The sequence below is a fragment of the Ambystoma mexicanum genome, chromosome 11, assembly GCF_040938575.1.
Source record: "Ambystoma mexicanum isolate Mex_15411 chromosome 11, UKY_AmexF1_1, whole genome shotgun sequence".
Taxonomy (NCBI): Eukaryota; Metazoa; Chordata; class Amphibia; order Caudata; family Ambystomatidae; genus Ambystoma; species Ambystoma mexicanum.
The window spans coordinates 1,185,722,423-1,185,749,619 of NC_090934.1; the positions used below are offsets into that span (position 1 = coordinate 1,185,722,423).

Genomic DNA, 27,197 nt, shown 5'->3' on the forward strand with positions numbered 1-27,197 from the left:
AAGCTTGAGCGTGTGCTGAGCTCCGGAGTCCCGCCTTGTCCCATGCTCAAAACATGCTCAAAACGTGGGGAAGGGAGACCCAGACTACCGCATCCTGACTTATTATTTGTGAACACTTCTTTCTTTCTTGTGAATCCTATCCATCACCTTGTTTGTATTTAGCATAAGGTTTTTCTTAGAATGGGCCCTTTTATTTGACAAGACGCGACTAGGACTGCCTTATTACTTGGTGGTTGTAGCTTGCTACCATATTAGATTTGGGTTTGCATTTTTCCAAATCAAATATACAATTTAATAAACACCCTTAAACTGTGATCACTTGTGTCTGTCTTTCCTGTTGCCACCACGAGTGCCTTAAACTTTGCTATTGAGAGTTTAGAGGTCCGAATTGAACCATTTAGCTTGTGTTTTGGGTTGGTGCAAATGGTTTTGTGTGGGTGAAGGTCATCAAGGACCGAAGTCAGCCAGGATCAGATGGTATCCAGCGTGGGCTCTAAGTGTGGGTGGTTTCTTGTAGTCTAGCTACCACATCCTGAGGGGTCACACCGTTCCAAAGATTAAGTTTGAGAGTAGGAGGTTTGGCTGCTGGCTTAGGAATAGAGAGTGAAGGAGGATTATGAAAGTTATGGGACAGTGGCCAGAGCTGACAATTGGAATATGCTTGTCAATAAGAATCTTCTTGTCTTGTGAAAAAACGAGATCAATGGTGTGGCCCAGGCGGTGCTTGGAGGAAGACGCAAGCTGTGAGAAGCCTAGGGGTGTCCATGTTGAGTTTCAGATCATATGTAACGAGGGCAGTCGGTGACCTTTGATGCAAAGCGGTTTGAGAGAGGCGTAGTCCTCATAGCTTATTTTTTTTCCATGGACGCGAGAGAGCAATAGATGAAGGCAAGGACTCCACATTCCTGTCTGTGCGTAATATGCTGCAACCTGGTGGCGTAAGGTCAGCAAGTATTTGGTTGCAGTTGGTAGTTAGCCAGTTTTCAGTGAGTTAGAGCATATCTAGTTTTTCTAAGATGATCAGATCTGCATGGTGATTTTACAGCCGATCTGGATTTCAATAGGAGGCAATTTAGATGTGAGTGGTGTTTTGTGTGAGAAGAGCCAGGTATTGTGTTGGGGCGGAGTTATGGTCCTTGAGGAAGTGCATTTTTAGTTTCTCCATCACATCTCTTGGTAGAGTTCCATTTAAATGAGATAAAGAGCAGAACATGGCAACAAAACAACTTTGCATGAAACTTGATGTGTGTTGCGGTACTCCTGCTGGTTCCAAATGAAAAGAATACCTTATTTTCTGGCAGAGCTTAAGAGACAAATTGGGTCAGGCAAGTGCAGAGCTTTTCTACTGAGACTTTGTTGTTCTGAAAAAATTGAGGTTCCCTTTGAATGGGGTGCCGGGGAGGAGAGTGATGCAGGAGACTGATCTCTCTTAATGTCTTTTGTATTCCTGGAGGGTGAGGTCACTTTAAAGATGGCTGCCAGGAAGAGGTGTGGGCTGTACTCCTGTTTCTGTTTCCTCAGTGGTTCAGAGAGATAGAGGCTCATTTAAAGTTGGCCATCAGCGGAGAGGAAATGGTCAGCAATCCTTTTTATGCTGCTCCTTGTGGCGCAAACCCTGCTGCATCTCGAAATATCCTGCTTGCTTCAGTACTGGGGCCCAGCCGTGCCAAAGCACTTGCAGGTTTACCTGCCTCACTTGACAGCCACACACAACTCATCCAAAGCACCCTGTCTTTATCAACCTGACATGCTATAGTTCTGAGACCCAAAACAGTTTATTCAAAACTGATTTTGTTATGAGACGCTTTAACAGCCCTATGAAATCATTGTAATCTTGTTCTCTCACCTCTGCTCCAGTATTGAGGTCCATGCAGAGTTCTGCCAATGCATTACTCTTTTTTTATTTTTATTTTTTTATTGGTGTGTGTATAATATATAAATATATCTGAGGCTTGTGGAATCTGCTTAGATCACATGCTGTGCATAGGCCGACATCTAGTGGAAGCTGCGGAGTATTAGTTTGTTTTTTGAAACTCGAAAATGAGCGTCGACACAGGGCGTGCCAGTAATACTATCCCTAGTGTGACGTCCACTGTACCCAAGATCCCTCACGCGTCTAGGATCCTCAGATTGTTTTTTTCCGCCATACTGGTCGGAAGCATTTTGCGGAGTCCCCTGGCCTTAGCCATACCTTTGCTAAAATATTGATGAATTGACATCCTTCCCCATCCCAACGATATATATATATATATATATTACATAATACATAACCCTTAAGATCCATAATACTGCACATTGGCCTGTCACATTAAATTCCTTGCAGAGTATAGCAGTAAAATGAAGGCAAATTTACAGAGTTCATTAAAGACAGAGGCTCCAGCAAGTGAGATTAGCATTAACTGACAAAATTAATTTTTTCCAGTTCTTTGGTTATACCTTGCAGGAGCGCATTCAAAGCCCCAATTAGGGATACATTTAACCCCCCCATACATCTACTCCAGAAAAGGTTCACTGGCAGCTCTGAATCTTTCACAAACCTACCATTAAAAATCAAGACAGGCATAGGCTCAAAGTAAAAACAAGTAAGCACAAAGTGAGTTAATTTCTCCACAAAATCGACAGCGAAAGTCCAGAGAACTAGACCCCGGCGCTTTATTATTACCCCAGTGCCTTGTCCTCTCGAGAGTCGGTACCTAGTTGAGCCTAAAACGCACATAGCTGGTTCTTCCCCTATCACACGGAAACCTCTGAAGGTAGAGGGGCAAGCATTCCCTAGCGTGGCCAAAATTGGAATATTCTTTGTAATTAAAGTAAGAATTGACACAATCGACCGTTTCCACCCAGTCTGCCCTGAAGAGAAATCTCTTCACCAGACCTGGGGGTTGCAGAAGGTCTTCTATAGTTAAGCCAAGGGAAAGTAGTATTGAGTTCATTCTAGCACAAAACATTTCCATGGATAAAACTAATTCTGATCTAGCAACCTCTCTTAAGCTTTCATATAGAGTGTTTGTCGAAGGGTCACTTTTTTCCTGAATAGGAAAAGTTGTTTCCAAAGGTACCTGGCCTTGAGAGATATAAGGCAGAGCTCATGGTAGATAACTGCATTAGGTACTGCCATAGATAAACCCAGTAGCTCTTTCCACAACTTTCCCTGAATGCTAATCAGAATCAGACTCATATCATGGGTGCAAAGATCGAGGCCATAAAGTAAGATGGGCTCACATTTGGCAAGATAATATTGCCATATCGGTCTCCGAAAAAATCTGCAAACCTTCGCTTTCAAAAATTTAATTTGGGATTTAAGTTTGCAGGCCTTCTCATCAAGGCTCTGTTTCCATTGTTTCGCACTAACCCTATTTGTGAGATTGTACCACAAATATATAATGGCCTGGACTTGATTCACCGTTTCGTCACCCGTGGTCCACCTGTAAGTCTGTATCTTTCTTCTTTTGGAAAAGACCAAAATTCGAGATTTGGATGCGTTAAGCAAAAGATTATTAGCAACTGCATAGAGATAGAAAAGATACATTTTTCTCCTAAGGCCACAAGGGGTACGGTCCAAGAGAATAAAGTCATCTGCAAAAGCCATCCACTCGACCGCCATCCTCCCCAACCTGGCCAGTGCAATGGAAGATCCCTGCCACACTCCTTCCACATCGCACATGTAAAGGTTGAAGAGAATTGGCGCCAGAGAGCAGCCGTGCTTGACCCCCACATATGTAGAAATTTCCCTGGACAAAGCACCCTCCTTAGTCAGACGAACCCTAATGGTTGTGTTCGTATGAAGTAATGCGAGGAGCTGAACAATCTTACGCAGGATCTTCATAGCTAGCATCTTGGACCACAATCTCGATCTTATTACTCCATCAAATGCATTACTCTTTTTACATGTCCCTGCTACTTAAATAGAACATTTAAGCACCAGTGATTTGTGTACCATTTTACTCAATGTCCGTGTCGTCTTCCCTCTCTCCTCTTACCAATCTGTGCCCCTCCACCTTTTTCCAAGCTGTTCCTTCCGCTCAATTCTCTCCTCTTCCTTTATCCCTGTCCTCTCTCTCCCACTTTGAATGCTTCTGCCTATCTCTCGCTGGGTCCTTCAATCTTTTTCTCCACACTTATCCCTATCTCTCTTCTATATTCCTGTAAGTGGTATCCATGGTAATGATGAGGTGTGACACACAGGAAATGGAATGGGAGAGTTGAGAGGAGGCAGGGAGGGCCCAAGGCAGAGCTCGTTTGAACCTACAATAAAACCTGTGTTGCATACTGCGGCGAACCAGAAGGACGATTATGACTTATGGTTCAAGGGTTTTTTTCAAAATAAAAAGATCAAAATGCCTAACTTGCCCTATTTATATTATGAGGGAAGTTCCCTGCATAGCAAAACTATGGATGTATGTTAAAGTCAAGTACTTTAATCCGAATCCTATCCAACTAACTTGCCCTACCACTTCAGGAAACACCTTACCAAAGGGAAAAGTGTAGGCTGTGTACACTAGCCTCAGCAAGACTTAAAGGCCCATTTTACACCTGACTTGTTCTCAGTCGTCAAATGTGCTTTTTCACAGTAGGATATTCTTCTTCGCCTTGATACTTGGTTAAGGATTTCAGTCTCTCTGTGTTATTAACAAAGACTCTTTCTTGAAGCAAACCATCCCATTCCTCAAGGGTTGCTGACAAAAAATGAAGTTTCTGTATTTTCCTCCTTTGAAGCACTTGGACTCCCCAAAGTATCTCAATTCTCAGACTGTTTGCTTTCTTTTACACAAAGGATTTATATATATGTGTGTAGGGCCTGGTCCACCCTCGTTGTTCAAAGTTCGAAATTTCTCTCTGGCTTTCTCAGCCTTACTTCAAAAGACTTTACTTTTCTAGAGTATTTTCTCACTCCGGTTTCTCCGGTGCCTGTAACCTAGATAGCTTCTCAGCCATTATTCACAGTGTTGATACTTCTCTCAGTCCCCCTTTCATTGGGTCTTTTTCTCTAGGGTTTCTCGGGCTCTTGTAACCTGAATGGCTTTTCCAGCATTCTTTCACAGTATTAATCTTGCTCTCACTCCCACTTTTCTATGGGTTTTCCACTCTGTGGTTTTGCTGGTTCCCATAACCTTGATATTTTTCCCAATCGTTATTTACATTGCTTGTATTTCTCTCTATTCCCTTTTCATTGTGTTTTTCGACTCTCTGGTTTCTCAGGCTCCCGAAACCTTGATATGTTTTCAAATTGTAATTTACAATGTTCGTACCTTGTAGCAGTATATTTGTCGTCCGGTTTCTGAGGCTCCTGAAACTGCGTCTGCTTTCCCCATGTCTGCGTGTCTCTGCAACCACAGTTCAATGTGGCTAGAGCCTGGGATTCTGAGCTCCCTCGTACTGTCTGGTCTCTGCGTTCTTTGCCAACCTTTCAGGCCACCACAGCTCTTTTGTTGTCGTGCCACCGGGCAGGGCAGAGATCTCTCCACTCCTTTTCTGACCTGGACTACTTAAATGGATAGAACGCCATCCTGCAGGCATTCAGTTAGCATCTTCTTCCTCCTCGTTGCATCCACTGACCCTGCGGCCCAGTTCGCCTGCCTCCATAGGAATTCCCTCTTGCTTTACAATCCACCCTCTTCTGATACACATCACAGGGGCAGCTGAAACGGTGTCCCTCTTCGTTGCCCAAGGCATTTTGGCTGTATTCAGCATTGTCTGCAGCCAAGAGTGGTACAGAAGGATTCTTGTGAAATCCATTTGTTGTGGGTGATATAAAAGTATTTTCCATAGGGCATGGTTTGAAGCGCCAGTGATGCAGACTCTTCTGTAAAAGCCTCAGTGTGAAGCTCGGAATAATCACCTTAAAAATACAGATCCCAACACCTTTATGAAGTCCACTAAGTGTTGGTAGTGAACGGAGACAAGTAAAGAAGGACCGGAGCAAGCAGCAGCGATAGAAATCACCCTGGCAGCCAGTTTAACGATTTGGAGGTCGCGTCGCAGGCGCTGTGGAGCCTTTCCAAAATGGCGGCCGTTCTCTGGCCGAGTTCCCGTCCTGCTGGCTTGCGTGCCCGCCGATCGCACACAGCGACCCCAGGAGCCCGACTAGGAGCCCCGCCAAACAGGACCGCGGGAGGGAGCCTTAGCCTTGCTGGATGCAGCCCAAGCATACCCAAAGCAGAGAGAGCCCTGTAGCGACTCAGACTCATTAATCAAGGCGGGAGGAGGCTGCAACGGTCCCGACTGGGAGACGAGGAGAGCAAAGGGGGCAAGTCACCTAAACCCTGATCACCCAAAGGGTGGGAGGCTACCGCTCCTAAGGCTAATGCAGCACAATCCGAGGACGACACCGGATTATGCTGCCGCAGTCATCCTAAAACCATAAAACTTGGAGCAGTGAGGCTGTAAACCAGAGGACTTGGCACCCTGTTCAGTCGCGTATCACAACTCTTCGTTACCTCTGGTTGGTGGGAGCGCCTGGGGGGGGCCGAGGAACAGAGGACGCCCCCGCCATGCTAACCAACTAGGTTTCCCGAAAGGGGATCAGCTCCACAGAAGAGGGTGAGCCTAACAGGCAAACAAGAATATCTTTCTTATAAATTAATTCTCCCAATCCGGGGAGGCTGCTGGTAGTGGAGCCATGGGGGGAGCCATTTGGGGACACTTTAAAGAAGACACCAATCAATTCTCATCCACTGGACTCTAGGGTTGATGCGGACGTGCTAAGGAGGTTGATGAGGTCTGAGGACCTGGAGAGAGGAGTGCGCAGGACTCCTAGCAAACCGCTTTACTGGAAGAGGGAGAAAAGAGCTTAACAGTCTCCTGAATTGGCAGAGGCCTGGCAACGGCACCTCTCATCCAGGGGGAAGCTATAAGAAGCTGAAAGCATGGATAAGCAGCAGAAGCCACAAAAGGATGCTGAAATAGCCACTCTCCTACAACCTCAAGATAGGGGGGGGGAAACAAACTAAGCGCCCTGGTCCACTCCCCGGAACGACCCTCAGGACAACTATCCATGAAAGAAGACATCCAATCCTTTATGGCGGAGTTCCACAACTGCATGACAGAGATCTCAACCAGAGTGGACCGTTTGGACAATCGAGTGCTGGAGGTGGAACAAAGGCTCGGAGTTTGAAGATTAGTCTATGGAGCAAGCAACAACAGTGCCAGAGCTGCAGCGCAGAATACAGGCACTGGAAGGGAAAAGCGAAGCCATGGCAACCAAACAAGAGAATATGGACAATAGAGCCTGCAGAAACAACCTACGGATTAGAGGAGTGCCCTCCTCGTTCTCTGACCAGACCAGATCCTGAGCAACTGTCTGTTAATTGTTCCAGACCTCCTAACACACCTTGACAAGGCAATGCTGCTCATGGACCATAACCATAGGCTGCAAAGCCGCTGAGATTTTCCTGCAGAGACGCTGCCAAACGTGATCACACGTGTCCCCTTTTTCACTGCCAAACAGGAAACCATGACAGCAAGTCAAACGCAAGAAGAATTATTTTATGAGGGGCGTCACTGCAAATCTTTCAAGACCTAGCAACAGCGACAGTGCAAAGAAGGCGAGTGCTCAGGCCACTAACAGCATTTTTACAAGACGAAAGATCAGCTACTGGTAGCTATTCCCCTCTACGTGCAGTTCACGCTCAAAAGTACAACGCGGACCATAAGCTCACTAGAGGAAGCAAAAGCCTCTTGGGGAATGGCCCCCTGAATATAAACAATAGCTCTCCAGCTAAATTTCTCACACCAACAAAAAGGGATGCCCCACAAATCGAGACCTAACACTTGGGCGAAAGTAACAAAAGGACAGAAGCCCAGAACTTCCCCGCAACAGTTGTGAGCCATTCTCAGGGGACCACCGGCAGAGACCTCCCAACGCGCAGCCACATTATAACTATACCGGCCGACCACACCAATAGGAGTCTTGGGCCCGTACGTCACACTGCATATGCCTGGTCAGGAGTGATATGTCACTCGGAGGCTATTGGGGCGATAAGCCCACTACTGATTTTGTTCCTTGGTTGAAATATAAGTTTTGGTTTAAAAAGTTGAAAACCTGGTTGCTGCAGTGAGCTGATGTGATAATGGAGCTAGACTGCGATTGATGCTCACCCCGACAACCCCCCCCTCCTTCCCCACACAGCCCCTCTTCTCCACGGTGTAATCAGACTCTGTTAGCACCCCCTTTAAAAGCTAAAATGTGTAACTCTTAATGCAAATCACCAGTCAAGTGTAGATCCACCCTGCGATGCCTAATCGACCTGAATAGCTCAGTTGTATTTTTCCAAGAAACCCATTTGATGCCACCTGACGTTGCCTGCCTGTGCAGCTGAGCCTTTCTGAAGCAATTCATAGCTTCCTGTGGGTCGGAAAAAGGGGGCACAATGGCCCTTCTGGTGAGAGGAGTTCCCTTCGATGAACTAGAGACGCTACGCAGTCCGGAAGGACTATGCATGGGGGTTAAAAGGTATGCTATTTATTCATCTTTATACACTGATCACTGTTTATGCCCCTAATGAGGGGCAGGAGGCCTTCCTAATTGATCTGGAGTCCAAACGACTCCCCTTCCTCGAGGGCTGAGTGGTAATGGGGGTGACTTTAATGGGGATCCAGACCCCCGGGCCGACAGATCACACCAACGCATGCCAACAAACATTAAATTTGCTTTGGGATTACTCTACCTATTCAAGTCTTTAGGGGTGGTTGACACTTGGAGGGTGTTACACCCGGGGGTAAAAGACTTCTCTTTCTTCACTTGCGTCCATTGCGCGTCCTCCCACATAGACTTACTCTTAGCTAACCCCCAGCTCATGTCCTATGTCGATGACGTGGCCATAAAAACGAGGTTACTGTTGGAACATGCACCGATACTAACAGCTCAAATCCATTACCCCTAGCCCCCCCTCAGGCCCCGGAAGCGGCTAAGGTGAGAGGAGAAAAAGATTCCCCTTCACCTAGGGACAAGGTAAAATAGTTCCTTAGTCAAAGCAAAAGGTTCTGGGGTTGACAAAGGTCAGGAAGATTTATCATTGACATGAAAATCTTACCTAACAAGCGATAAACGTGGCAAAAATTATAATTTGGCAGTGCAGGAAAAATGCCTCTAATTCTGTTGCCACACAAAAAAGTGGTGGTAACAGAATTAGCTCCACTTTTTTCCTGCACCCCCAAACTCATAATGAGGCCCACAGTCATTACAAACTGGTAGCAAAGGATGGAAAAGTACAAGGGCCTTGCCATTTGAACAACAGGGCTCAGAACGTTGTGCAGAGTGCAGCAGGGACGCATCCAAACAAGACGGTTTCATCAAGAATTGAAAGTGCAAAGTACCGAGGGGGGCCTGTTGACTGGGTCAGTAAGCTAATCTGAATCAAAGCTTAAGTACAGAGATATACATTATAAAGGAACTTACCGGCCATGCTTACGATAACAGTTAACTTGCATCTCGCCCTACAGAGAGGTGCTCTGAAGGATGATACGCGAAGCTAGGCACTGTGTCATGGGGCTGGACAACCAGAGAAAACCCTTCCCAGCGAACGCCGATGCATACTGGCATACGGCCGCTCCAAGTACCATGTTGCTTGCCAACACTCAAACACTGTTTAGTCCGCAACGTGTTGCCGGATTGACTCAAACCTATGCGAAAAAAGGGACGAATAATGATAAAGAAAAATTGTGACTATGGATGAAGCAGCGAAAGGAGATATTTTAAAGCAAAAGGCAATGGAAAGTGTTCTATCTCCAGTGGTGTTTCTACCCGGACCTGGCGAGCCATTAGTATGATATGATATGATAGTTTATTTATATAGCGCCTATACACAATGTGTACAGTACTGTGGGAAGGATGGGTCCATAGCCTTTGAACACTATGCAACAGTAATTTGTGGGACCAATTATGACATAGAAAGAAATACATAAATATTATTGCATTGTCTAGGCGTAGCTGTACAAACGATATTAAAGGATTTACCAGATCTCTCAAAGGATAAAGCAAAAATAATTTGAATGAGTACTAGAAGTGCATAAGTAAAATTAATAAATATTATGAGAAGGAAACAAGTACAATATTATTTTCGAAAAAGAGTGCTGGAAGGATGAGTCTGTGGAACAATACATCGCAGCACTGGAGAGGGTGGGCTCATCCCTGCAACTTTGAGGCTCTAACATATGAAAGACTAAGGGACCAATTCTTGTTGGAGTGCCGCAAAGGAAGAGGCATGTTTTGGTTGAAAGATAATTTGTCGTTAGAAGAATTACTATGATTGTTCTACGTTGCTGTTCTGGAGTGTTTGTTCTTTCATCTTTTCGTCTTTTCCTTGGAATGGGTCGTTTGCGTGGCATTGTAGGATTGAGAGTTGTTTAGTCTCTGTTTGGTGACGTCTAGTTGGTCCTGCTTTGGCCTGGTTGTCTTGTGGTCTTGTGGTGTAGTGGTGGGTGAGGGGGTGTCCGCTACTAGTTTGGGCCTCGTCTGTGGGCGGTGGTCCGGATGGAGTTGGCGACTCGTTCAGTCACTGTCCTAGGGGTGGTAGGAAGAAGTTGAGCACGCCAACCTATGATGGGGCAAGCCACATGAATGTGAAGAAGCAACAAAGCAATACAGATGGCCAATATATGATACAATCGATATGTACGGGAGCACAAAACTAGAATAGATACTCTGGGGGGACGGACATAGAATACAGAAATAAGCTTGGTAGTTTGCATAATGACTTGTATTCAAATAATAAAAGGGGTTGAAGAAATGCCTCACTAGCCCTAACTCTCTGAGGGGTTTCCAATCCTCCACCAAACTAACTAATGAGACGGTGGTTGACGGGATGTCAAAAATCATATTCACCATCCAGTGTCCAAAACCTATTCTGACCCATACACTCCAAATGCTTCAATCTACTACAACAGGAAAATAAAGTGTCTTTTGGCTGCCCCTCTGCAGCCTTCTCCAGCTCTGTTGCGCAAAGTTCCAATGTGGAAAGTAAAATGCAAAATGTTACCAAAAAGTGCCACAAAGTTGTAAGTAACATTTCCTAACTTGGTGGTGGTGATTGTGTTTCGAGGAAGTGAATTTCTTCCCTGAAGGTGGATCTGGTAATGCCAGGGGGACAATCCACTTTCGTTGATCCTTTCCTCCAGGTTTAAGATTATGGAGAGCAATTGCTTAATGGCCTTTTCCTGCCTTTGGCAGACTGGGCTCTGCCAAATACTTGTGTGAACCTGTTTGTTGCACAAGCTCCTGTCAGCCTTGTTTGCTTGTTGGCTGTCACTATAGCCCACAGCCTTGGTATATTATTTTACTAAGTTCAGTGCTTCTTTCCCAATTGCCAATCACACTGGGGCTTCCAGCCTGCCATGTGCACTCTTAATTATGCTTGTACGGTTTTAATAATTCAAGGTGGGTTTGTTCGTGGGCTATGTACCTTTTTTGTACAGCTTTTCCACGTGACCCAGTACTGTATTGGGTTGCAGCACACTGCTCCTCTTGTTGTTGTGAGGCTCAGGGGCTCGGCTGGCTCCTCCCTTTGGTTTTCTGTGAAGGGCTGTCCTGCCGGCAGATTGTTTCCACAGTATTGGAAGTCCTGGCCTCTGCTGCGTCATTCACAATGATGGCAGCACCAGGCAGCGATGCTCCTGCAGGGAATTGTCATCCTCAGTCTCCCACTGATAGCCAGCTTCCTTAGAGCTCTAAGGTCTGGGTGAAATATCATGACTTCCTTCTGGTCGGCTCTGCCATGTCCTGTCCAGTCAATGCCTGCTGCGGGTAGCAAAGTTCTTTTCAGGAGCAGTCTGCCATGCCATTATGTTGTGGCTCAGCAACGGCACCACTGTTGGAAATGGCTGTATCCATTAATTGCTGACAACTCCAAATCTGGGTGCGTTAAAAAGTTATGAGCTTGCAGGTAGTTTTTCTCAACTGTGTCGGGACATGGAACCCGCCTCTGATCATGAACGCTCCTGGCGTTCATACACAGCTCCTGGGTCTTGATACATAATCTGTGTGCCTGTGTTGTGCTTTATAGAAACTGAGGCGGCACCATTGAACAAAGACCTGGTTTCTGCGGTCTCTTGAGCTTCCACAGTGGTTTTCCGCCAGTCTCGGTGCCAGTTTGTAATTTTTTTTGTTGGGATCCGGACTTCACTGTTTCTTCTTTGCCTTGCTTCGGGGAACGCTGATCAAACAGCTGTTTGCCGCCCGTGTCTCCAGTGGCGTTTAGCCCAACTTTCTCTAACAATGAGGGAGGGGGTGAAGATATGACTAGAAGAACTGGAAAAACAAGGAATCGTACAAAGGATTGATGCATGGAGTGGGTGGCACCTCTGGTAGTGTTTAGAAAATCCTTGGGTACAATACGATTATGTGTAGACTTAAGGGAATTGAACAAATGCGCCATACCGGATAGGCATCCCATTCGAAATATACAGAAACTCATTGCAACCTTGGGTCCGGCAAGTTTCCTTTCAACACTAGACCTTACATCAGCTTACCATCAAGTGAAATTGCATGATGCGTCAAAAAGATTAACTGCTTTTATTACACCAGAGGAATGATATCAGTTTGTAAGTATGCCGTTCGGGTTTATCTCTGTATCATCAGTTTTACGATACATAATGTATAGACTATTTAATAAAGAGACAGGCGTACGATTCTTCCAAGATGTCATACTAGTGTATGGAAACACTGAACATCAACATGATGAAAGATTAACAAAAGTTCTGGAGAAATTGGCATTGGCAGATATGACATTTGAGCAAGGAAAAGTGTAAAATACAGATGGAATAGAGTACTTGGGGTATGTGATTTCGGAAAAAGGCATTGAGCCAAAGAAAGAACTATATTTCTGATACTATATAGAAAACACCATCACCCAATATTAAACAGCAAGTAATTTCATTTGTGGGAATGGCTGAATGTTATTCAAAATGTATAAAACATTTTGCTGACTCCACACTTAGGCAGTTACTGAAATTGGGTGGTGTTTTCAAGTGGAATGGAGAATGTGAAGTGGAATTGAACAACAAAGAAAGCGCCTAGTTAAGGCATCAGCATTGAATATTTATAAGAACGGAAGGTTAGCAATAATAACTGACGCCAGTGATGTAGGTTTGGGCACAGTAGTCTCTCAAAAAGGAGGGAAGACAATTTACAGTAGCCTTTGCATCTCGATTATTGAAAGGAGCAAGACAAAATGCACACAACAATTGAAAAGGAGATGTTGCCAATAAAGTAGCCACTAGAGACAATAAGGTTCTTTTGTATAGGACACCATATTTGAAATTCACATGGATCACAAACTTCTAAGAGAAATAATAACATCTAAAGGTGTGGATAAAGTATCTTGGACAATCAGGAGGTGGGTAACAGCACTACAGGATCATTCCTTTGAAATAAAATATATTCTAGACATAAGGAATTATAAGGCGGATTACCTATTAATGTTAACCAACAAGGAGAAACCACAAAAGTAACAGAACAGGTAAATGTTTGGCAATAATACATCAAGCAATTTCAAAAGATGAATGGGTTGAACCAATGGGAAAAACATGGCACAGATGAAACTAATAGACTGGGTCAGAAAAACAAGAAGAGACCAAAAGATATAGGAATTGACTCATTATGGCAAATAAAGGATGAACTCTGTGTAGAAGAGAACATACTCAAAAGAGGAAACTGGATAATTCCACCAAAATATATGAGAACACATCGTAAATTTTTTATGGAAGAAGTATTTCAGAGGGAAGGATACTGTAGGGTATTGTTAATAGATAACAGAGAACAGTTTAAGTCAAATGAAATGGAACATTACTTAGGAGTGAGGCAGCACAACATAGGACCCGTGCAATATATCATTCACAAACTACTGGAGTAGTGGAAAGATTTAATAGGTTTCTGAAGTATGAGAAACTAAAGGGTGCCTCACTTACTAGTCCCCGGGGATCTCTCTCTCAGGTGGCTAGGGCACGGCCATCGCCTTTGGATCCAGACCCTGGGGGTGGTCCAGTGCGGGAGGATCACCTGGATGAATGGTCTTCGGGCAGTCAGGGTGGGGCAGCCGATGGTGAGACGTGGTATTCCCCTCCCCTTTCCCATACCCATGCCCCATCCTATTTTATAGGATCTGCCATCATTCCAACTCCCCCCGCCCTTTCTACACAAACACTGGGCCGAGGAAGAGGGCGACTGAGAGTAAAGAGGCTAACACTTGCATATCTCATTGGACATGTCCCGCTAATCAGGTCAGGCAAAGTCAGGCACTTGACTTTAATCACATACATCTGACGCACATGCGTGGGAAGTCCGCCAAGCGAACACTACACTATCGCGCATGCGCTGGTGTCCACATTACGTGACACAGCGCTGGTGTCCACATTACGTGACACAGGGCATGCGTGATTAAATAAGTATGGCGGTGCCCAGCATTACAGCAGGAGCGCGACAGAGCACCCAGGACGCTCAACCTCGGACTCCAGGTAAGCGCCCATATCCCCACGGAAGGAGGGAGACACTACCCCGCCACACATGGGCTCTGCACCAGCTATATAGATCGCAGCCATTAACCTCCTTCTCTATCACCTCATTAATCTCGGCAACTGAGACCAAAACGGTTTCTTTTTAGATAATCAAATTGTCCTAATTAACAGCTATGCTCCAAATAGGCTTGGTTTTACCAACCCTTAAGTGACCTCACCCCCATGGCACAAGCACCAAATGGCAGTTCAACCAACATGGGCTCCCCCAACCATGCTCGCTACCCAGCCATACCCCCACTGGATGCAACTCACCTACCAATCCATCACTCTCTATTAAACCCCTCTGTAGGGCCCAACAGGAGCCAAGACTGCCACAAGGACAGCCTTCAACAACTGAACTAGGACCCCAATGAGGGCTCACAGAAATTCACACATGGTAAGAGGTACACCATGTCCCTCCCCCCATTACTATTTGCACATCAACCCAAATCTTTTGCTAACTCTTTTCCGTTTCTTCCTCCATTTTCTTCCAACTGGAATCTAATTCCCAATGTAATTCAAACTGTTTATAATGCTATGATTCTCAAACTGTCACAATGTTTTCATGTCACCCCAACACCACAATGTTTGACTATTGTACAACTATCATGTCACCATATTGTCACATTTTACACATCACCTGGCACTATTGAATATTGATCAGCCTTGAGAAAGACCCCCAGGGTCGAAACACGTGTCGGCTGACCGAATTGGTACATTGAGTCCTAATAGTGTTTCTTAAACACTGACAATTGTATTAAAAAAACCACCCAAGAAAACCGCCAAATAAAAAACAAATTGCTTCGTACCTACCAGAGTGTTGGAACTAATCATTGCAGCAAATCCAAGCAAGATCTCCAGGAGTAAAAACTCTTTACCTACATCTGATAGGCATTAGCTCTCCCCACACGGATAAAAGGCGGAACATAGAGACACACTCTGAGCAAGGTGGAACATGAGAAGGGGCAGAACTTCTGGGGCGAAGGCGAACCTACTGGAGCAGATCGACCGATCGAGGGAGTAAAGTGTAGGGAACCCCTGAAGATCCCTGCAGGAGGTCGTTGCTTCTGGGAAACCGTGAAGGAGACGCAGAGAAAGCCAAATCGCAGCCAAGAAGAACCCTGCATTGTGTTTCAAGGACACAAGCGACCCTCCCGGCTTAACAACCTAGTTGGGGAGGCAAGGGCAAGCCTGTGGGATTAACTTTGACTCGTGAATCAAAGCCACAGAGACAAGAAAGGAAAGCGCACAGCCAGTGAGTTGGTGAAAGACATGTACGGCCGGTTTGTGTCAAGGACAGATTGAAGCTGCAACAGTGTATCTCACACGTGAGGGTTGCACACATACTGATGAGATGCGAAAAAAAGCTAACCAGTGGCTGATAACTGTGAAGCCAGTGATACAGAGTAGCAGAGTGGTCCGGCGAAAGGAAGAAGCCCACTCGAAAGTCTTCTAAATCTGAAATGTTGTTATAAAGTGGCAAAGTGAACAAATTCTGAAATGTGGAATGGTTAGGATTAACCCCGCCAAAGGGGAGGTGAAAAGGTGAATGCCTGAAGAGAAAGATTTCTTTGAACGTTTGTGCTTATGGTACTGAACTACCAAGACCAAGAGACAGTGGGGCAAATAACATAAGAGTGTGAGCTGAAGAGAAAGTCGAAGTGGTCCTGCGGAGGTCTATGGTAAAAGCCTTGCACATTTGAATGTCTTAGACAACAGTAAAAGGTCCGTGCCCGACTGAGGGAGACCGGAAGTGTGATAAATTGGGGGAACAGGAACCCCTAACGAATGTGTATTAAGCTTGGGGAAGGGAACCCCTCCAAGTGTTTTGATTGAGAGGTCCGAGCCTGACGGAAGGCGACCTGCGTGAACTTTTTGTTGAACTCTGAAGGAACTTTTGGAACGCTGAAATAAGTGACATTAACGTGAAAGGCCAGGTGGGTCGTGATCCACGTTTTGAACTGCCTTTGTTTTGAGAACCTGAGCCAGAGTGTGTCATCCTGTTTACGGGGCCGCCTTTCTCCGTGCTGTCCAACGTGGGGAGGATAGCTGACTCAGCCACTTTGATCCTTTGTTATAACTCTTTGCATATATATTCCACTTTACACACTTTTTTTATGAGAGATAGGGCAGACTGACTAGGACTTTGTTTTCTTTATTATTTGATGGTAGAGACTACTCCCGTCATAGCTATAGGGCAAAGCAGGAGTTTCTCCAAACCCCAATAATCTAATAAAGGTTTTGAAACTTGGAAATCTTGTCAGTGTGTGTCATGCTTGTGATACCATGCCTCCCTTACAGAAGGATCCAATAAGATGTGCGTGCGTTAGCAAGGAGGATTGGAAAAGTGCGGCAATGGAAATGGTAGTGGCGTATAGATTTGAGCCTCATACCACAACTGGTACACAGTTTGAATTTAGCAGAGGGAGAAAACCACAATCCGAACTAATGCCAGCCTGGTTAAAACACACTAGTGCCATAAATATTGATCGAGGGGCACTTGACCACAACCTTAAAGACAAAGGAAAAATAAGGAGACCTATGATAAAATAGGAGTTTGCAGGCTTCCACTTGTCAGTGGCATCAAGGGCTAGGATACATTTGCCAAAACTACTTAGAAAAGTGTTGGTGGTCAGAACCCTTATAAGTGATGGACAAATACCACAATGCCATGTGAATGACAGATGGTCAAGTATGGAATCTACAAAGAAATAAGGAGGATGTAAAGAAAAGAAGAGAGACTAGCGAGAGAGGACGGACTAGTCAGACCACAGAGGAAGTTTGTAATGTGCCTGCGAATATCTAAAGTAACAATGGTGGAGAGAGAGAGTGCATGCAGTGCACATCTCGAACAGGACAAAGGTATGTGATTGCAAAGTTGTCTGAAAGATTATAGAAGATGGAGGGCAAGGATGAGTGTTAGGCAAGATTGTATGCAGTACCCTTTTGCGTGCACTACAATAACCCTGACCTCCTGGCAATGGGGAACCCAACCTTTGGTATAAGTCTGAACTACACAGATTGGTAGTGTGGCTGAGCAGCCAGGCGTAGTGTCAATGTGAGCAGTAATGTTGTGACACAGAGTTTCACAGTAGCAGTTATTCAAATAAACTCTTACACTCAAGGTTTCTTGATAAAACAATTATTAATTTATTTCACAGTCAGTTGTATAAGCGTTCTTCAGAAGGGAGCAATATATGTAACACTCATAATACACTTCAAAACACACTCTTAGTTTTTCTAATCAGATGATACCCATTGGGAATGACACACAGACACTTCCTACATCCTTGGGTGACTTAAATAGCTACGACACTGTGGACAATGATTTATCACTGGTACATTTAGAGCAATACTGAGTTTGGTGTAAAAGATGGAATAGAGGAATAAAACAAAGGTTAACAAATAATTCACAGACCGGTAAGTACTTTTAACACCTTCCAGTGTCAAAAACGTTTAACCCTTTCCTGGGGAAATGATAAAGCACAGAGTCAAAGGGAAGAAGAGTCTCTCAGGGAGCCAGGACAGCCAATGTTAATTGCATAATGGGGGTCATTCCGAGGTTGGAGTTAAGGGAAAAACGATGCCAGTAAAGGATTACCGGCATCGCTTACTGCTGCGGGCTATTCCGACCAACCAAACCGCTATTAGCGGCACCATAAATAACAGTGCCTCTAATAGCGGCATGGGCCCAGGCACGCGACCCATCATACCGGCAATAGCGGCATTCCGTAAACTGGAGGACATCACAAATCAAGCGGACATGCAAATATCGGCATCATGAAGGCACTAAAAGTGGATGCCGGCATACCGTAAATACCTGCAATGCTGACCAACCGTAAAATGCCATGTGCAGTGTTCCCAACTGCCACAGGTGCACACCATCAGCACAGGTGGAGGCAATGGAATCTGGGCCTGTACAAAAGGAGCACACCCACACACCACACCCCTTTCCACACCAAGATCCAATAGTAGCATCAATGCTTCAGCTGGAGGACATGCTTGCATTGCAACACCAGCAACAATAGCAACAGCAGGCACCACAGAGGAGACGCAGCAGGAGAAGGAGGGTGAGACTGGCCCAGCATGCCCCACCAGTGCAGCCAGCATAACCACGCATGCAGCCCCCAATCCCAAACATCAGAGCCAGTCCTTTCAACCCAACCCCGGAGCAGAACCACACCCTGTACCGTCTGGACCGGGACACCATCAACACCATCGTGGACATGCTGGGAGGCTTGTGAGGGGCAAAGCTATAGCAATTCTGCAAGATAACCAAGACGGGTCACAACTGAGAGAAAGCAAGGCTACACAACAAGAGATAAATTCTCTTAGACTTTACAGTACCTCTGGTTAAAAGAAATGGTTACAGCTGGCTTCTGTACCTGTACACCCCTGCAGATCCTGTTGTTCCTGAGCCTCAGTCTTGGGGACAAAAGGGAGGACGTCTGGGGACTCCTGCTCTGCAATGGGAAGGTCAGCGAGAGCAATGGGTGAACTTTAATTCAGCAGTTCTTCAGTGTTTCAGCTCCTCGCATCCGACAGCAAATAGCAACACCGTGCTTCTCGGACACCACTCTGGACTTTCCTCGCATCTGTGGTCCAGCACTCTGTTGAGGTACCTCAGGCTTGGTCAGTCCTGCTTCAGGGAAGTCCGGAGGATCTTCCTGGCGCTTGGATCCAACTTAAAAGCAACGCACCCAATCTGATGTTCCTTTCCCTGGCACTTTGGTTCCAGCAGCAGCAGAAGTGGAAGTATAGCCAGCTCCGAGAGGATGTCCAGGCATGCTTACTTTGGAGTTGATTAGTCCCACCAACTCAAAGGGAAAAGTTGTCCTTGCAGGGCTTCTCTAGTCGAGGCAAATTTGGAGTTTCAGCAGAGCAGCAGGTCTTCACCAGGCAAACCAATGGTCCAAGAGTTGCAGCAGGCATCTCTTCCAAGTTCTTCTTTGGATTCCTTCGTCCAGTGGTCGACTCTGCCTTCCAAGCCAAAAAGCCTTGCCTTTTATGCAGGTTTCTCCCATTTATTCCAGCCTAGCCGTCAATCACACAGAAGGTGACTGTCCTTGCCGGACAGCCAGCCGGCCAATCACCTTTGGGTGCATTCCTGTCACCAAGGGGATTAAGCACAGGGAGTTTTGGCCACCTCCCTCACTTCCTGCCCCTGCCAGACATACTGGAGCCAGAGGCAGGCTTCACTCGTGGATCCCACCAAAGACGAAACGAACAAAGGGAACAAACCTGGTTTGGCGCGCAGTGTAAATCTCAAGAAGGACCTTTCCAACAAGAAATGGCAAAAAAAGGGGACCGGGGCCATTTAAAATGGGCACCCATGGGTGCTTTACTATAGCTGCAATTGCAGCTTGTGGTAAAATTACAGAATGGTAGTAAAAAGAAAACCACTGCCACCAGCAATTAATTGTAGAAGGGGTTACATAAAAATGTTATATGAGAAATTAGACAAAGGAGATATTAAGTAACCCCTCCAGCACTCTATGGTAAGATAGTGTGTGCTGGGTCTAGAAAGTTACAAAATGTAAGTCAAGTCAATTTCACTTCACTGCTCTTGGAAACAGTCGTTTATCCAAGAGAAAGTATTTAAACCTTTGGGAAATCTAAGAGACTACCCTGTGCCACTGCACTGAAGGTGCTGTGCGTCACAATGTAAAGATGCTGCCTATGGAGGTTATCAGACTCCATAGTTAGAAGAAATGCAGTGTCCAAATCGCATTAAAAAAAACATGAGGGTGGGAAAAAAGGCTCACTCTCTCCAGGTTAGAAATTTAGAAGTCCTGAAGTCCACCAAAAGAGAGCTGGTGGTCTCTAAGGTAGAGAGGAATTAACATATTTCTGAGAATTCTCCCTAACAATGAGCAAAACAGAAGAGAAGGGTTTGTGTGGTATCCATGGTAATGATGAGGTGCAATGCACGGGGAATGGAATGGGACAGTTCAGAAGAGGAATCAAGGACGGAGGGCAGTGGAAAATGCTGTGGTGCTCCTGTGAACCTACAATAAAACCTGCATAGAAACATTTCATTACGTACGCACAGTCATTGCACTACATTATACACTGAATTTTCTCTCCCTGCTGTGTCCTCCATTTTCTTTCTACCTTTCTCCTTGTGATGCACCTTACTCTTTACTCCCTACTTGTTTAGTCTTAGATTATGTCCCTTATTTGTTCACTTGCCATCTCTTTGATTGATTAGTCATTTATAATGCGCCTTTTCACAAGTGTTTATGTAATATTTTGCTCCTCATTCTCAGGCCGCCACCTTAGCACTTCCTCTTTCTCTTCTTCGCAGTTGCGGCTGGCAAGGATACCTCAGAAAGTAACGGGGAGCTGCTGCTACGGCTCCACTCTCAGTTTCCAGGAGACATTGGATGCTTTGCCATTTATTTCCTTAACCTGGTGAGGTTGAAGCCAGGGGAGGCCATGTTCTTGGGAGCTAATGAGCCGCATGCCTACCTGTCTGGAGGTGAGTGAATGGTTGGAGCTGGGGAGCACGTTCTGCATTATGCTTCTGGCAGACTGTGTAGCCGTCTCCTCTCTCCTAACTTGTGAAATTAGTTTCTGACCATGAGTGTGCATAAATGCAGGCCACCCCACTTGGGCAGAACATCTTTACATTGACTGCATAAAAGCCAACCCCTTACCACTATCTGTTGAGTGAAAAGGCCACATTTAGCGGTGTCAACCTGGGAGGGAGTGCGTTCATCATGGACCATTGCTTCTAAGCCCATTCTTTCTCAAAGCATGTATTTGTGAAGGAGGCAGATTGTATGTTTGTCTCTCTAATATTAAGCCAGTTCAAACCTGCCAACCCAACTGCCTGGGCTCTTTTTATGAGTTTGTACATTGCAACACCCCTCCCCCAAGTCTTGTGCTGCTGCGCTTTTGGGAGAATTCTCAAAAATGTGCCAATTCCCTCCCCCTTAGTGAGCCCCAGCAACTTTGCTGGGTTTTGAGGACTTGATTTTTTTAAACCTGGAAAGAGTGTGACCCTTTTTTCCCACTCTCTCAAATTTTGTAATGTTTATTTTACCTCTGCGTTTCTTTTGCTTATGGACTCTAACAAATTCCATAGGCATCACCTTTTACAATTATCACACGGCACCTTCAGTATAGTGGCACAGGGAAGTCTTTTAGATTTCCCAAGGTTTCAATACCTTCTATGGGATAAACTACTGTTTCCCAGAGCAGTAAAGTGAAATTGACTTTACTTAGCATTGTACTTGCTAGACCCAGCACACCCTAATTTACAATAGAGTGCTGGAGGGGTTACTTAGCATCCCCTGTGTCTAAATGTTCATGTAACATTTTTATGTTACGCTTTCCTCACTGAATGGCTGTTGACAGTGGTTTAGTCCAAACTACCATGGTTTGCATTTACAGCGGCCGTTCACAGCTCCGGTAACGCTAACTGCGGGAGCCATCTTTGACAATATGGTCCCGGGTCTTCTTTTTTCACCATGTCTTTGTGGAAAGGTCCTTCTAGAGAGTTTCTCTGCGCGCCAAACCAGGTTTGGTCTTTGTTAATTTCGCCTTTGGCAGGCTTCAGGAGTGAAACCCGCCTCTGGCTCAAGAGTGTCTGGGGTAGGCAGGAAGTGAGGGAGGTGCCCGATCCCTGTGCTTAGTCTGCTAGGAGACCCAAATGCACTCTGTGGTGATTGGCTGGCTGACTGTCCGGCAAGGACAGCCACCCTGCTGGGTGAGCGACAGATGGGCTGGAATGAATGGGAGAGAACTGAATAAAAGGTGAGTCTTTTGGCTTGGAACGCAGAGTCGACCACTGGACGAAGGAACCGAAGAAGAACTTGAGGACACCTGCTGCAACTCCTGGACCGTTGGTTTGCCCGGTGAATCCCTGCTGCAGTGCCGAAACACCAAGTTTGCAGCTACAGAGAAGCCCCTGCAAGGACGACTTCTCCGTTTGAGTTGGTGGGACCAATCCACTCCAAAGTAAGCCACCTGGACACCATCTCAGAGCTGGTTGAATTTCCTCCTAGTTTCTGCAGAAAACCGTATAGCCAGGGAGAGGGACACCAGATTGTGTGCATTACTTTTAAGCTGGCCTAAAGTTATTGGAAGATCCTACGAACTTCCCCAAAGCAGGACTGACCAAGCCTGACCCCCCTCAGCAGAGTGCGGGACCCCAGAAGCAAGGACAGTCCACCTCGACAGCCAGGAACTGCTTTGTTGCTGTTTGCGGTAGCTGAAACGCAAAACAGCCACTGAAAGTGAAGTTTGCCGGTTGCAGGTTTTAGCAGTCCCAGTGCATTGCAGGAGTCCCCCGACGTCCTCCCTCTTGTCCCCATGACTGAGGCACAGGAACAGTGAGATCTGCAGAGCTGCACAGGAACAGAAGTCATCAGCTGCATCTTTTCGTCTTTACCAAGGTACTGTAAAACAAGTCTAAGAGAATTTACCTCTTACTGTAGAAGTGCTTGTAGCTTCCACAACTCACAAGTCTAATCAGCTTGTGCTTTTATCTTGCTCCCTTCTGAAGAAGGCTTATTCTAACTGATAATAAATGTGATTCTTCTTTTCATCAAAGACTAATAACCTTTTTACTTTGACTTACTCTTAAGTGATTCTAAATGCAACAGTGAGATATTAATGTCCCCAGCACCCTAACTGTTGAAGTCACCTGAGGGTGTAGGTTGTGACTGTGGGCCATCCCAAAAGGGTCTTTACTGCTTTAGAAACTAAGAGTGAATAGTTTTGAAGTGTATTTGTGTGTTGCTTTTATATTGCTTTTATATTGCTCCCTTCTGAAGAAGGCTTATTCTAACTGATACTAAATGTGATTCTTCTTTTCATCAAAGACTCCTAAGAACTTGTGCAAAGACTTTTCCATTGACTCACCAGAAGTGCGTTATCCTATCCAAGACTTTTGTCCATTGACTTTGGCTTAGCCTATTGAATTGAATGACTCTTCTAGTGAACTCAAAAAGTATCGGGATTGCTTAAGAATATTTGTGGTCTCTTGTGTTCTAATAACCTTTGCCTTTTACAAACTTTATGCCAACAGTAAGGTATTAATGTCCCCAGCACCCTTGTTACTGAAGTCATCTGTGGGTGTATGTTGTGTCTGTGGGCCATCCCAAAAGGGTCTTGTATGATTCAGAAACTCAAAGTGTAGAGTATTGAAGTATATTTGTGTGTTACTATTCTATTGCTCCCTTCTGAAGAAGGCTTTATAACTGAGTGATAAATAAATTATTGTTTTTGCAAGAAACCTTGTGTTTATTTGAATACCTGTAACTGTGAATCCTTGTGTAACTCCACTACAGCTCACATTTCCCCTCTTGAGATGAGCTTGGCTGCTCAACACGCTACCAAACTGTGTAGTACAAGCTTATACCAAAAGTTGGGTTTCTTATTACCTGTAGTCAGAGTTGTTGTAGTGCACCCAAAGGGTACTGCATACAAAATTTGCCTAACAATGACAAAGTGTTGATCACTAGAACTCCCCCCGATGATAGTGCCACCAGTTCCTGATGTTGTCTGGGACGTAGTGGAAGTGGCTATTTTAGGGCCTTTGACGTTGAGGGGAGATCAGGGCAGCTATGTGGGGGTGCTGATGGATGTTTTGTCTAAGTAGCCAGAGGTATGTGTGTTGAGGGAAATCAGTGCTAGGAAGATTATTCAGTTCTTGGAGTCAGTGTTTTTTGCAAGAAGGTTTTCTCAGAAAGAACATTTCAGATAATGGCGCACATTTTGTGGGTAGGGAGTTTGAGGCGTTTTTGGAAGAAAATGGCATTAAACATTCAGCAACAGCACTATATCATTCCAAGGGAAATGTCGAAAGGTTTAATAGGACGATAATGGGTGCAGTGAGGATGGCTACAGTGACGGGAGGAGAGTGGGTACTGTAAAGGTGCAGAAGTAGGGCTCAGACACAATGGTGGTATGCTTTTGGATATAGACTTTTATTAATAAAAAAGGGGTTGGAAAAATACCTCGCTATCTCTAAAGCCAACAGGCGTTTCCCCTACCTCAAAAGAAACTAGTAAAATATTCAGAAAGTCTGAAACTAAAATGTCTGTCACTGTCGTGTCCCCAAAATCTACTTATGTCCCCCAACACTAATAATCTAAGATAACTGTGCAAGGATGGTCTCTTCTCAAAGTAACCTGTGTCCGTTGTGTTTTCAACCAACAAAAAAGTTCCCATTTTCACTGGTAATAAAGGTGATGCTAAATGATGTTTCAAAATACAAGTGGGTGCGGATCCCAGACTCGCAATACTCGGAGCTTGGTTCACTCTCCTGTCAAACAAATGTTCTCCCATGGACTGTCTCTTTTCCTCACAGGGTCCCAGACCCTCTTCGATTTCAACCTTGGTTTCGATGATGTGTGCAAGTCCCACACTCACTGCTGCGTTGTATCTGCTTGGTTCACTCTCCTGCCAAGCATACAACTCTCACTCTCTTGTTTGCTTCACAGTGCCAGACCCTCTCTTTCATCAGGGTTGCAGACCCTCTTACTCTTGGGTGCGTGTCTCAGACTCACACTGTTGCGTGGCATCCACTTGGTTAATTCTCCTGACAAGTATACAACTATCTAATTTGCTTCAGAGTCCCTGACCCTCTCTTTAATCGGGGTACCAGACCCTCTTACTTTTGGGTGTGGGGGTCACAGACTCACTGTTGTATTGTACCCGCTTGGTTCACTCTCCTGCCAAGTATACAACTGTCTCTCCTTCGGTTCAGGGTCTCAGACCTTCTCTTTTGAGTTCCTGAACTCACCCTATTGCACCCTGGACCTCTAACAGCTACCGGAAACCCACATACCTGTTTGCTTCCTTCTCGGAGGTACCAGATGTTCCCAAGCAGCTGTGTCCCTTCTGGAGGTTCCGGTAGCCTTCAAATGTCCTGCTGGGTCTGCAGCACCTCTGTAGTCTGCTGACTTTCTCTGGTTGCACGTTCTGTCTCTTCCATGCCTTACCGGGTCCTGCACGGCTCCCATTATTCCTCTTTGGGGGACACTTCTCGCCCTCTTGCGTCTCTGCTGCACTTGGGCTTGAACTGCCTGCGAACTCCCGCGTGGGATTGATGTCGCCTTGGGCCAAGCACTGGCCTTTGAAAAACCAGACTGCTCGTTCTGCTTCTTAAGAGTGATCTTTAAACTCGCAACCATCTTCTGCGGCCATCTTCTGCGTCACAGTACCAGTCTTAAAGCTACATGTGATATTTTGCACTTTCTTGGTTGTCATTTTTGTCATGAAGGTTAGATTGCCTGACCAGACAACAAAATATATTGGTTCTATCCAGGGAAGGGTTAGGAGGATTTAGAGTTGGAGAAGGGGTTGAATATTGTCAAGAGGGATGAAACCAAGTTTTATAGTGAGGGTCGTCCCCAATCCCATAGGTGGATTCCTGCCCCATGTGATCCTCCCTTGGTGCACCATCCTGAGGGGGGACAATTTTACTGTGGCCGCACTGCCCTGGCTGTTAGGTAAGAATTAGTGCAGTCCAACTGTTTTGGAACTACACAAGACTTACCTCCTTGGTATTGGGTAACCCACCTTTTAATATAGGCCTGTACTACACAAGTTGGTAGTGTGACTGAGCAACAAGGCTTATTTTAAGAGGGGCAATGTGCGCTGTAGAGCTGTGCAATGAAACTAGTAAATACAAATATCCAATTAACACTTAGACACCTAATGTTATAATTAATTAATTTATACACAAAGATACTCAAAGCATTCTTTAAAAAGCAGTAATTAGCTGTAACATTAATCCCAAGTTAGGATTCAATTCAAAAGTGACCAATAAAGCAGGTGGGTAATTCATTCACATGGTACACATGTTCCAGCACCCGGAGGTGATGTCATTTGAGGTCAATATAGCATTTATACAGTATCACCTTTTTGCAGGAAGGAAAGGTTGGGGTTAGATCAGAACAGACTGATAGGTTATAAGACTAGTTGGATTCTCCCAAAGGGATGCAGTCAGTCAATTATCCCAGCATTAACGTGTTCAGCATTTAAAATCTGTAAGGGAACAGGCACTGCCACAGCCATTAGGTTCAGAAGGAGGCCTTTAGGGAGCTAGTACAACCAAAGTCAATGGACAAAGTCAAAGTTCTGATGCTCTTTGAAATGTGTTCTTAAATAGTCGGTGTTCAAAAGAGAAATCACAGCAACTCATGAGGAGTCACCTTTCGAAAGCACAAGCTGTAAGGCCAATGCAGGTAATTTGAGGTCAACTTGGTATTGGGTTAAATCGCACTCCCAAAGATAGGAAGCACCCCAAACGGCAAAAGGATAAAATACCCCAAACCTCACAGTACCTTGAAAATGAAGAAAGTGTTCCAGTTGGTTGCCTTCATGATGCAATGCAGTAGACCCTTGTTCTTGGTCCTTGGTCGTGGTGATGAAAGGGAGGACATCTGGCGGGCTCCTGCTGCAGCACTCGAGAGGGACTTAGAAGCAATGGATTTCAGTCGATTCTTTGTGGTTTTGGTGCCTTTTTCTCAGCGCCAATGAAGAAGAAAAGCTCTGGTTAGAATTTCCTTGATCCCTTGGTCCTAGACTCTGGTCAGGGGACTGTGGATGTGTATTTCTTGCTTCTGTAGGGCCCACTGGATGCCTACGAAGATCTGGCCAGATTTGGGCTTTGGAAGACAATGCACTCAAAAGTGTTCGAGGTACCCTGGGTATTGGGCAACTGCAGCCTTGGAAAGTTGCAGCAAGTCGGG

General features: G+C 45.4%; 1 protein-coding gene across 2 annotated transcripts in view; it reads left to right on the forward strand.

The window, feature by feature from the left end:
* MPI (mannose phosphate isomerase) overlaps window positions 1-27,197 on the forward strand; it is a 404,206-nt gene that overhangs the window by 215,478 nt on the left and 161,531 nt on the right. For both annotated transcript variants that reach the window (XM_069624514.1, XM_069624515.1), the window contains exon 6: window positions 20,795-20,968. In XM_069624514.1, coding sequence (XP_069480615.1) covers window positions 20,795-20,968 — 174 coding nt within the window. The remainder of the gene's footprint in view (window positions 1-20,794; window positions 20,969-27,197) is intronic.